This window comes from Archocentrus centrarchus, chromosome 19 (assembly GCF_007364275.1).
Source record: "Archocentrus centrarchus isolate MPI-CPG fArcCen1 chromosome 19, fArcCen1, whole genome shotgun sequence".
NCBI classification, from domain to species: domain Eukaryota; kingdom Metazoa; phylum Chordata; class Actinopteri; order Cichliformes; family Cichlidae; genus Archocentrus; species Archocentrus centrarchus.
Window position 1 is genome coordinate 28,587,679 of NC_044364.1, and position 12,182 is coordinate 28,599,860.

The following is a 12,182-nucleotide window of genomic DNA, read 5'->3' on the forward strand; positions in this document are numbered from 1 at the left end:
CGGCGCCTTATGGCACAAACTGTCGGCCACCTATAACAGTCCTGAGATCCTTTGCGAGGCGTTTCAACCTCCACTCACACCTTGGACCCACATGCTGGCAGGGCAGGTCAATGACTCCAAGGTGACAGCCCTACTAAGGTTAAATATCTGGGACTCCCCATCAGCTTGTAGAACTGAAGAAGCGTCTCAGATGAGAGGTGAAACATCTTGAACCTAAACAAATGAAAAAGTCTGCTTGTTTTCAACTCCAACACTTTAGACCTGATGAGTCTTGGATACCTCAAACTCTTAAACTCAAAACTGCTGTTTTGTCTCTAGATCGCAGGCGGAGCCCCGACTCTGAACACCAGCGGTATCCGACACACAAGTTCACGTTTGCTCACTCTGCAAGTTTGAGGTCCATCCTGAAATCACAGTCGGTGGTCAAAATGACTTCCACAGAGTGATCTAAAAATGGCAGCCATGCTGAAAGCGGTCCAGTGGCGAGCATGACGCTGAAATCAGATTATGGGCGAAGTTGCAGAACTTTATGATCACACCTCATATCAAGTTTCTTACTAAAAGGAAATTACACAATATGTCACGAATGCTTGGATGCCCATTAGACGGTTTCATTCACTGCACTGAAAAAGGTCCTGATTGTTACCCAAAGAAAAGCTCAGGAGAGTGGTCACATGTGGCTCTTTTGCAGACATGGAGAAGTTAACCAGATGTGCATCTACCAAGCCAAATAATAACTCCTCAACCTTAAGCTGATTTCTTAAGACTTGATAGACTTTAAGATTTGGTTTGCCAAATGTGCGTCTGGTCAACTGAGCTTTTCCATGAAAAACTCTACTGGAGTGCCTCCATGCTGTGGATAAGACCAATGGGCCTCGACAGCAATTAAGTCTCAGTGTCATCAAGCTGGTGCAGAAGTAGGCAAGAGCGATCTTAAATTCTCACCAAAGAGCCTTAAGATTGCTAGTGCCTTCACAACTTGCAGAAAGCTGTTAGTACTGACAGGCCGCACTGTTCTAGTCTTACTGTACTCAGCTGCAAGGGTAGGAGCAGGGGCTATGACTGGGTCCTGAAGCTGCTGAGGTTAGCAAAAGGTAGCCATTGGTGGGAAGTAGCTGATTAGTGTTGCTCAGACAAGGGAATCTGCTGTAGAAATTAGTCACTCAGAAGCAAGAGGAAGAGGAGGATGAAGAGGCAGGGAGTCTGCTGGTCTGAAAGCAGAGGAAGCTGCAGAGGAGCGTAGAGGCTGGGAGGCTCGGAGGAACCGGGAGATGACAGGTACTGTATAGCTAACAGCAGTGACACAGAAGCATTAGTATACACTGTACACTTTGAAAAAAGGCATTTCGTTTTCAACTCATCTGTGAGCGCCACGTGGAGCAGAGCACAACCCGATCGTAATGTGCAAGTAATCAAAAAACACTCGTGGATGTGTTGAAAAGGCTTCGCCCATTTAGAGAGTGATTAAAGTGTATCAATGTGAGTCAACAACAACAACAGAGCAGGCAGCCCTTCATACAAAGCCACAGCCATGCAGTTTGTTTAATCGGTGATCGGCTTAAAATCAGTTTCCCTTGAAATCCTCTTTGCAAAAAGATCATCTCAGCTCTGCTGTTATTCAAAGCAACAGGAACACTGATCCTTGTGTTAAGATGACTTCAAGAAAAACTAATTAGACAGACTGGAAATGAGAACATTTCAGAACTTTGTTTCACAGTGCCAAACTAAACCCTAAGGTTGTCTGCTGACTGCAGACAAGAACTGATTTGGTTTTACCCGAGACTTTTTATCCCCTCGTTTTCTTGGTATGTCAGTTATATACGTCTTATACTCCAGTATGATATTCATAGCAAGCATAAATCCTTGGAAAAAGGGTTGGCTTGGCATTTGGTGGAAGAAGTTATTAATTAGTCATTATTACTGAATCGTGTGCTAATTTTAACTCCTGTATATCATACTTCCTTAAAAAAAAACTGGCAGTCAGTTAATACTTAGATCTCCAAAAATGGGCAGGGACAGAAAGAAAAGCTAAGGAAGTAAAAATTAAATATTAATGCTTTAACTGAAGACATTCATGAACATAATTATTCTGCATGTTATGCCCCTTTTTTGGTTCTTTTTGATTAATTCTGGCACTTTGGTGTTATGCAGGCGCTGTTGCGTAGTCAAAGGGAAGACTTTAGTCTGTAGTGCCCAGTGCCTGTGTCCACCCTGTTTTATATAGCTGTTATAAAAAGCTATCTAAGGTGTATTCACAATGTGAAATCTTGTAAGCTCAGTGACAGCCACACTATGACAGTGAATGAACTTCAGGGCTGTAATGAGGCTCTAAAGTGGTCTTAAAAACACAGCAAACCAGTAAATGTAATGTGAGAGCTTTGCGGCACACTTTGAATAAACAGCACACTGTGGTCAAAGCTCTGAAATGGTACTCAGTGCATCTGATGGAGTCAGACTGCTGCCAGGGTCATTTTCATACAAGAGGAAAGAGAGAAATACAGAAGAGGGAGAGAAAAGGATCTGCCATACCGCTGAAAGCAAACATGCCACTGTTATGTATTAGCTGCTATAATTATGTTTTTATGTATCTCCATGTCATGTGCTACATGACAGCAATATGCAAAAGGACCTGCGTTAATTATAAAACATACACATAAACATAACTATTGTTAAACCAAATTATAAAACAGTGCCCTGCCCCATCTGAAAAATTCATTTCAAGCTCTTATGAATGCATTTATCAGCTGGGACAGAGGCGGCATTCATTTCCTTCATCATGCTTTTGTGCATCTGACAAAAACAAGGAAACATACTGAAAGCTTCATGCACCCAAAATGGTACAGAGTTTCCTGCGCTTAATTAAAATCAATAATGTGGGAACAAATTTCTAGGAATCTGTCACTTGTCATTACAGTTGAGCGCTATGGCCAGTGTTGGTAAATGAACAAGCTGACTGGTCAATAAAACCAGCTCCAGTGCGCTTACTACCTGATGGTCCATTATCTGACATGAACTCAATGAACCTGCTGAAGCGTTAATTCATTTTGGTCGTTAACTTCCACTGTTTGGTCAAGCCTGATTGGTTCGATATTTATTTACGATATTTATTTACGCAGTCATGTCCGACTGTCTCTGGCTGAGAGAGGAGGTGAAGAAGGGTGAAGGGATAGACTGAGAGATAGACTTAGAGTTCAGCTAGGGTGGGCTACACTTTACCATCGGACTGATCCGGGAATACTGCGTTATCATCGGCAAAGCAGCGTGTGCCTGAAATGTTACCGTAGTCAAATATGGGCCCTTCCAGCAAAGTCACAATATCCAACCGATTGATCTTAGTCAGCACCGCAGTTAAAGCATCCGCTGGGGAGGAGAGAGACAGAAATTACTTCATACGGTCATGATGTGGCACCGCTAAACATTTAGATTTTGATTCGTTTTTTTCATAAACTACCAACTGAAATGTATACTCAGATATGAGTATGAATTTTATCTACTTACTTGTGGCATTTTTACCGTCCCTGTGCACCCATTTCTTTAGAAGCATGAAGCTCTGTGCTGTCAGGGAATTGGGATTTTCCACTCTGATTAAGTTGATCTCTTCCACAGAGAAATCCAGCTCCCTGGCCAGCTCTATAACAGCAGCATATAACACATGAAAAATATATGCCAGAGAGACACCATTACAGGGCTGAAGTTCATCTAAAACAGGAAATATCTGCAGTGGTGTTATTATCCACCAATACAGGCAGAACCTACAGACAGCTTTGCACTGCCACCAGGGGGCAGTGTCACAAACAACCGGTCTGTGGGCTACTCTTACTTATGCTGTCCTTGGTCCTGCATCCATCTGTGCTTCTCATGCTGTTTTTCTTTTATTTAAATGTTTTTTCCATGCTTCTCACATTCGTGGTGAACTCAACTCTTGCTCCCTTTCTTGTTCTGGGCGTAGTCCGAATGCTGATTGATTGAACAATCAGCATTCGGACTAGCGTTGTCCATGTTAAGCTGCTATGACATTTGTTGGAGGGTTTTTGGAGCACTGCTCGCAAGCATGTCTAAACTTAGACCATGACGTGGCCAGTGCCACTGCCAGCATTTATACCTGTGCCTGGTGTGCACAGGCACAGGTGGAGTTTCTGTCTTTAAGTTGATCCATTCTCATCCAATCCAGAAAAAAAAAAGGCAGAAATGCACAGGAGGAAACAACAGTATTTAATGGGTTGATCACCATCATTGGAGCTGTGTTGACATGACGTGTAGTTACATGTTTAGGAAGTTACGAAATACCTTTTGGCCCAGATTTAACTCAGAAGCATAAACTCACTGTTAACTTGTATACCCTCCCTGCGTAGGCTCTGCTTACCCAAATGGATTCAAACACTGTCCGTTAGTGACTGGCAGACTTGTTCTCTGGAGAAAACAGACAGTATTTCGGGGCTTTCAACACAGCCAATACATATCTGATCATCTGCTGGATCAGCCATCAGTGCCATTCCCTTTTTTTCTCTATTTACCTGCATGCAGCCAAAGCCTGCTCAAACACGACCCATCAGCAGAACTCAAACAGAAAACTGTCGACAACAAAAACCTCGTCCCTCGCCTTACAGATCCTTCATGTATGCAAATATCTCTTTACAACTCTCTGGTTGATAGAACTGAAAATGTCGAGCCGCACAAGGTGAAATGGATAGAAAAACAAATAATATTTAGTTAGAAAATGTACATGGAGAATGTGGCATTTTAAATTTGATTTTGCACCAATTACATCTACCTCCTAACTGATCTGTGCCTGTGTTACAGGCTACACCTGATTACCTATAAAGCATGAGGTGATGGATGTGCTGATGACCTGATTAAACTGTAGCACTGAAATGAATTACTGCCAAACAATGTGTCAGACACAGTCTCCAGAGGAGCAAGAAAGATGAGCATACTGACTATAAATCTAAACCCACGGGAAGCTAATGTTCGGCAGGTCTGTTGGTTCACTGCAGCTCTGCAACAGGAACACACATTAAATATGGATTAGATTCCTGTTGTCAGCCGGGCACTCATTCAGTGGCTGCACTAAACCGAAAGGCATGCCACTTCAACTGTGGACATACGTTTGTAGTGCACTCACACCCACTCGCACAAATGCTGGTGGGCGTGGGGCACAATGCTGCAGTGCAGGCGGCCGCAGGAGCCACGCCCTAATCGCTGCTCAAGTAAAACACGTGCCTGCTGTTCCTCTAAAAATACACTCAAATATAATGCCATTCAAAAGTTTTACAGTTATTTATTTTTGTCACACGCTATTTTGTTATATCCTATGTACTGATGATGATGATGTATGTGGCTAAAAATGTTACTGCAGTACTGCTCAGTCGAGACATTTTTATACTGCACGTCCACCAGATGGCGACAAACACTTAAAAACCAACACTAAGATCCTGTTTCAGTCCAGCTCAACATTTCACCCTTTAAATCCACGCTTGTTATATGATAGATGGCTTTCTTACATCACTTGTTTTAGGATTTATTTTACACAGTGTAAAAAAAAAAAAAAAAAGTGTTTAGACTCACCAGTCCAACTGAGTCCAAGATGGTCAGCTACTATTGCCATGCGGAGGTCTGTCCTCTCACAGGGACTGTGAGGGCCTGTGCGAGGAAGCAAGGAAGGGCAAGGTACAAACAGTTAGGGTGATGTAATGACTGAAATTCCCATATGAATCACATGTGGTTCTCAATGAGAGATACACACAGAATGACTCAGAGAAGGGATCAATGACATTTCAGCAAAGAAACAGACTGGGACCGTTACTAAATAACTACTTAATGAATGGCTACATGAAGAGTTCCTTTTATGTGGTGTTTATATTAAACCCATAATGTTGGTAAACACAAAGACCAACTTTAGTTCACTGTCCCAGCTCTCACCTCTAAGAAAAAAAAAGAGCTTTTCTGGCCACACAAACCTCAACATTCAGTAAAGATATAAGACGTTTGCTTAAATAGTTTTAAGACTTTTTTTAGTGTAGACTGGAATCCTACCATTATTATGGTTAACTTAGCTTAGCACAAAACCTACCACATCCACTGAAGCTCTTCAATGATTTTAAGGCCTGTATTCTACTGCTCTTCTTTTCATTATCAAACCTAGCCTGGACCTCCACAGCATGTGTACCCAGGAATGGGAAACTGCTGCACAGTTGCAACTCTAATGAGACCTACATTTGAAAAGAAGTATAAATACATACCAACATAATGAAGTATTGAATACATTTTGATTACTTCTTTAAAATAAGACAGCTTTACAACTGGATGCCTTTTTTTGTGATAACCATTATGAAATAATCTCAAACTATTCCAAATAAAATAAAAAATTTTTGTAATGTAATGTGGAAGTTTCCTCCTGCTGACAGGGAGTTCTTCCTTCCCACTGTTGCCCAGTGCTTGTTAACATGGATTGTATTATTAAAGGGTTTTACCCTACGAGGTGACTGTTGTTGTGAACTGGCACTATATAGACAAAAATAAATCTGAACTGAAATAAACAATTTCAAATAATTTATGTTTAATGAGTACATTTCAGAAAAATCTGACCCACCTTCAACTGTATATCACCCTCAAGCTGGACATTTTTGCTCTGTCTTGGTATTTTGAAACCCAGTATGATATGCAACAGTTGGATTGGACTGAAACTCCGAGGGAAACGGCGCACTCATAGGGTCACAACTTATGAATCATGCATTCCTACTTTATAGAATTTCTGGACACTAACTGGGAGCATAATTTATAAAATGTACATCATGTAATCAAAATTACTGAAAACTAGATGTGAGCCCATGATGTCATCAGAAAAGTATTTATTTGATTGCACAGAGCAAGTAATTCAAAGATAATTTTCCCACCAACTTCAAACCAATCAGACAGAAGATGCCCCCTGCTGGCCATTAGAAGGAATGCAGGTTTTAAACACTTCCACATTGACCTCAGTTTTCAGACTCCTTCTTTTATAGCATATGTTCTTTAGTTCTGGCTACTGAGTAAATATTAAGTATTAATGTAATTGGATCATTGTATTAACTACTATCAAGGCAAATCAAAAGGTTTGACAATCTGTGAGGCCAGAAAAATCATCAGTCACATTTTTATACTAAGAAGTTTGATGTTTAGTAGTATTAGTATCATTAATAAGAGTTCAGAGTTTGAGAAATTTTTATCACGTCACTAATGCCACAACAAACAATCTACCATCAGGCAACATTCCCGTTCACTGATAAAAGCAATTCATGGCTTAAACTTGAAATCAAAAGTAATCCAGCTGCAGCAAGGTGCGAATGGCTGACCACACTGACTCGCCCTTGAATAGCTGTCACTCAAATGATTGTCAAGTTCAGCCGATGTATTGTTTTCACAGTGATGTCACAGAGCAAAAATACCACCAAACATTATCTACAAACCAAGCAAGCAAACCGAAACAAACACAACTTCATATTTCCCCCAAGCAGTCGTTTACATCTAAGTCTCAGTCACATCTAGAGTGGTGGTGAGTGCTATGGTGTTGTGTCACGTGGGGAGGTGCAAAGTTAACTTTGTCTTATTGTGAAAGGAATGCATACTCTCTAACTTTGCCTCTTTGCGTTTGCAAACCAGATCTGACAACTAAAACGTGCTTCTTGATATTGAAATTCTATTGCTTGTACCTTTTTCTATCCAAAGTCCTCATTGTTGTAAAGTACCGAGTAGCTGAACAATATTTCTATGAGGTTATTAAGTGATATCCTGTTTGCTAACAGATTTTAAACCTCTTAAACTGGGTGTAATAAAATCTCCTGCTCTACTGACGGAGTCTATGATAGCTTCTCCATGCTGTAGCCTCTACCTCGACAAATCAGACAGCACAGGACACAGAACAAGAATGACAGGAAGAAGAAATGACGGCTACACTTACAAATTCACATCACAAAGCACCCACAACAGCTGCATGCATCTCAGAGATAAAGTTAAACAAGTGTTTAGAAAGAGTTTACAAACTAGTCTCGTTCTCCGTGACAGGAGTGGGGATTGGTTGATCAACCTGACTCCCTTCCTCCTTCTGCTCTTGCTCCTTCCCTCCAAGTGTCCTCTTACTTTTCTTCCTGCTCCTCCTCATCCTCTCACTGCTGGCCTGCACAACCTCAGCTCTCACATATATAGCAGATGATGTTGATGTAGTGGTGCTGGTGGAGGTGGAGGTAGAGGTGCGTGAAGGGCAGGAACTTCTAGAGCCTCTAGATGGTTCTGACAAGGAAGTGTTTCTGGTAGCGCTGAGGCTGCAGCTCTCTTCATCCTCAGTGGGCACTGTTTTCTTTTCTAACTTTGCTTCAGTCACCCAGGGAATGGTTTTGTCCAAAGACTTGACTACCTGGCTACTGACAGTCTTTGCTTTACAATGTTTTGACACTGCACTGCTCTTTCTCCTCGTCTCTTTTGTTGTACTTCTACTGGTGTTTTTTATCAAACTGGGTTTACTTTTAGTTAGCTCCTTACTATCCCTGGCAGTTTTATTGCTCCTATCCCTAACTGCAGATTTTGTACTGATCTGCTTCTGCTTTTGTAAATAAGAAGGGTATTCAATGGCTTTCAACACTGGAATTCTAGACTTGGGTAATAAATTCTTAAAAGGATCTAATCGTTCCCTGATTTTAAGCATCGCATGTTTCCTAAACAGGAATTTATCATGGTCTTCCTGTGGCTTGTCTTTCGCTACTGGTCGACTATGACTGCATAGTTTTTGACCGGGCACCCTCAGGGGTAACCTGGACTTGAATATCTGGCTTTTGACCTTTTTGGCTTTTGTGTTTTTTATTGCTACATTAGAAAAACCGCTGCCTTTCCTGTTGCTTTCATCTAACTGGCTGAAGGAAGTTTCTATCCTGCTGACCTCCTGCAGAGTGGATCCTGAAGACGACAACACACTATACGGGACGCTGCCAGTCTGAAGGACATCCGAATGGCTATATTGGCACTCAGGGATGTCGCTACTGATATTGCAACCCAATGTTTGCAAACGGCTAATCTGTTCTGAAGGTGCAGAAGAATGATCTGTGCTTTGGTAAACTGTGTTCTGAAATTCTGATGTCCAAGCCAAATGGTCCCTCTGTTTGGATCTATCTGAAGTAATGTTTGATGTATTAAAATTACAATAATCTGTGTAATTTGATGTTGCACAGTAAAAACTATCTAGAGTTGCTCCTGAGATTTTGTCTTTACAATCATCAAAGGTGCTTGGTGTTCCACTTTTGGAAGTGCTATTTGAAGCACTTGAGGCGTTATCAGACGACAGCTTGAATTCTGTTCTAAATGTGGAAAATTTAGGCTTGGTGTTAGATGATAAGTTTCTGCATGTGCTGTAACTGCCAGCCTGATGCGATATTTCTAGCTGGACAGTAGTAGTTTGAACGTAAACTTGGGGTACCGATAAGGTATTTGTGGGGTCCTGAATATAAAACTGCTCCCTGCTATCTACTTCAGTGTCCCTGACCCTGTACCTGCCCGCTGCGTAGTAATGCTCACCAATCTGAAAAAACTGGAGCCTCTCTTCCACCATGTCCCTCTTGCTCATGTCAATCGCACCACTGCGTGTCATCTCAAACATCTTCCCTTCATGGAAGGGGAATGGATTTGGCTCGCTTGTCGGCGTGCTATCATCCGTTGGAGTTCGGGCTGGGGTAGTGTCTGGTGTTGTAGCCTGGGACTGGTCATCAACTGCCAGTCCAAAAGGCTTAGGCTCACCATTGCTTCCCCGTGTCCCTCCCATATCTACGATTTCTTCTCCACCTTTACTGGGCCAAGGGTCAAAGTCCAGCCCTTTGGTGGCAACAGTCTTAAAAGGAGAATTAAACTCCTCTTCTAACTTATAACTAAAGTAAGTGTCTGAAAATCCCTCTTTATCTGAGCATTTTTGTTCCTGACTTTTAGCTCCATCTTTACTAACACCATCAGGCTTTTCACCATTTGAGAGCATGTCTTTACTGATAGCATCCTTTTGATATTCCTCTGGGGTTTTTTCTTCTTCAATAACTTCCAGTTTAGTCTGAGGAAAAGAACGATCAGAGGACCTAAATGTATCTGTTGCCCAGACGTCTCTCCGGCTGTCTGGAAGACCAAACAGCCGTAAATCTGCCTGCTCACACAGGCCATCATCCTCATCTTGGAGTTCATATCCATCGAGGGAGTCTATCTCTGTTGCATCAGTGTCATGAGAAAATTCAGCCGTGGTGGCAATCGAACAGTCTGTAATCGACTGATCATTTCCATTTTGTTCACATTCATAGTCCTCGCCTTTGCCATTAGAACCTTTAGAGCCATTGCTGGAACCATTGGTGCCATTGGTGCCACCATTAAGCTCTTTATTATTTCCATTTTTGTCATGTTTTTTGGACTTAGATGTCTTTTCTTTCTCTTTTTTCTTGTCCTCTTCGTCAGGAACTTTAGAAGTGAATTTCTTACAAGGAATGGGTTGGAAGATTGATTCATCGTCCTCTTCGTCTGCCTCTTCACCATTTGACTGACTGTCCTCGGGGGGCACTGGGGAAGGGGGCTGTATTCGTATAATTGGCTCGGTCAGCAGATGCTTGTCATGTTCTTCCTGTAAATTCACCTCCATCATTTCTGTCTCGGTCTCTGAAGAAGCACAGGAACCTTTTCTCTCTGGGTCTGAAATTTCTGAACTTGAGTCCAGAGGAGGAGGGGGAGGAAACTCAATATATGCAATACCTTTGTCTTTTGGTGCTTCTTGCTTCTCTTGCCCTATTATTTCATCATGCATGCTGGTCACTATTTCATGTTGGTTTAAATTATTACTCAATTCCTGTTGATTATCAATTTTTATTTCTTCCTTATTGGCATTAGCAATGTCTGCTTGGGTAGAATGAATGCCATTTTTACTTTCTGGTAGGGCCTCTTTAAAAGAGAAAACCTTGCCTTGGTCATCTCTCTCTAATTCCTCAGATACCTCCATGATGGGGCTCGGTTTCCCTGGCAAGAAACCCATAAAGCCATCAGGGGTCCTGCATGTGAGGTCATAGCTGACCTCCTCAGAGCTGGGGGTCTCTGGGGTAATGGGACTTTTTCCTGAGCTGTCAATGAAAGAAACCTGCTCTAGTGTGTCATCCTCAGGGCTTATGGGGCTGAGTGTTAAGTTTGATTTCTGTTTGACAGTGTACAGTGCTCCCTTAGCTTCTCTCTCTGCTTGTCTGCCCACCTGAGCACCAACATACACAGGTAATGTTTTGATACCCTTGAAGTTCTCTCTGGTTGTTGCAGCCGTTGGTGGGGTTATGACTTTCTCCAGCATTTCTATGGGGCTAGGAAGGTTATTGGAGTTTGAATCTTTGGGTGCATTATCAAGAATTTCAAAGGTTAGCTCTGTTTTGGCTGGAACTGTCTCATGACTCTGTATTTTTGCTTTAGGTAGTGTTGGTATCTGTGAGGGTCTAGTTATTGTTGGTTTCTTTGTGAGGTCACTATCTAAAGAGAGGGACGTTGTTCTGACAGGAATTTGAGAGTCTGTCTTTTTTCTAAGGTTTTTGTTTAATGGTTCTTCTGCATCTTTTTTGAAAACCTCAGTTATGATTTCTTTGGAAGCGCTTTCATGTTTTGTGACTTGTTGGTACTGTTTACCGTTACCGTCTTTCTCTGGAAGTTTAGCAGTGTCATGAATTATAAGTGTCTGGGCTTTCTGATCTTTATTGCTTTCTTTAATTGCATGAGTCACACTCGATGGACTATCTTTCCCTTTAGTGCTTACTTTGTCCATCTTAGTTTCATTGATTTGTATGGAGGCATCTGGTGTGATTTTGTCAGGCAGCTTGTCTACTTTTGGGACTTTTGGGGATGCTGATATCAAACCAGGTTTACTGCCATTTGTGTCCTTCTCAACATCCTGTTTTGGGCTTCCTTCTTCTGATGTTTCAGATGCTTTTGGCACTTTTCCTCCTGCAAAAAATTGATAAACAGGAAGTTTGCTGTCCTGTAATTTCTTCATTGAAGGTTTTGGCTGCACTGGAGGAGGAATTTTGGTTGGACTAGCCTGACTTTGACTAACTTTCTGAGCTTCCGACTCAAACTTCATCCTTACTTCCCTGACTTTGGATGTTGATTTTACATGAGCAGGAGAAGAGGGTTCAGACACACAGGACTTAGTCTGTTGTTTG

The 12,182-nt window shown here is 41.9% G+C and overlaps 1 protein-coding gene across 1 annotated transcript in view; it reads right to left on the minus strand.

Annotated features, from left to right (window-relative positions):
- The window catches only part of LOC115797925 (ankyrin-3-like), a 163,026-nt gene that overhangs the window by 10,063 nt on the left and 140,781 nt on the right, over positions 1-12,182 (minus strand). Inside the window, exons 40-42 of the mRNA XM_030754507.1 lie at positions 5,566-5,640; positions 3,499-3,630; positions 3,217-3,360 (exon numbers count right to left, since the gene is read on the minus strand). Of these exons, the coding sequence (XP_030610367.1) occupies positions 3,217-3,360; positions 3,499-3,630; positions 5,566-5,640 (351 nt within the window). The remainder of the gene's footprint in view (positions 1-3,216; positions 3,361-3,498; positions 3,631-5,565; positions 5,641-12,182) is intronic.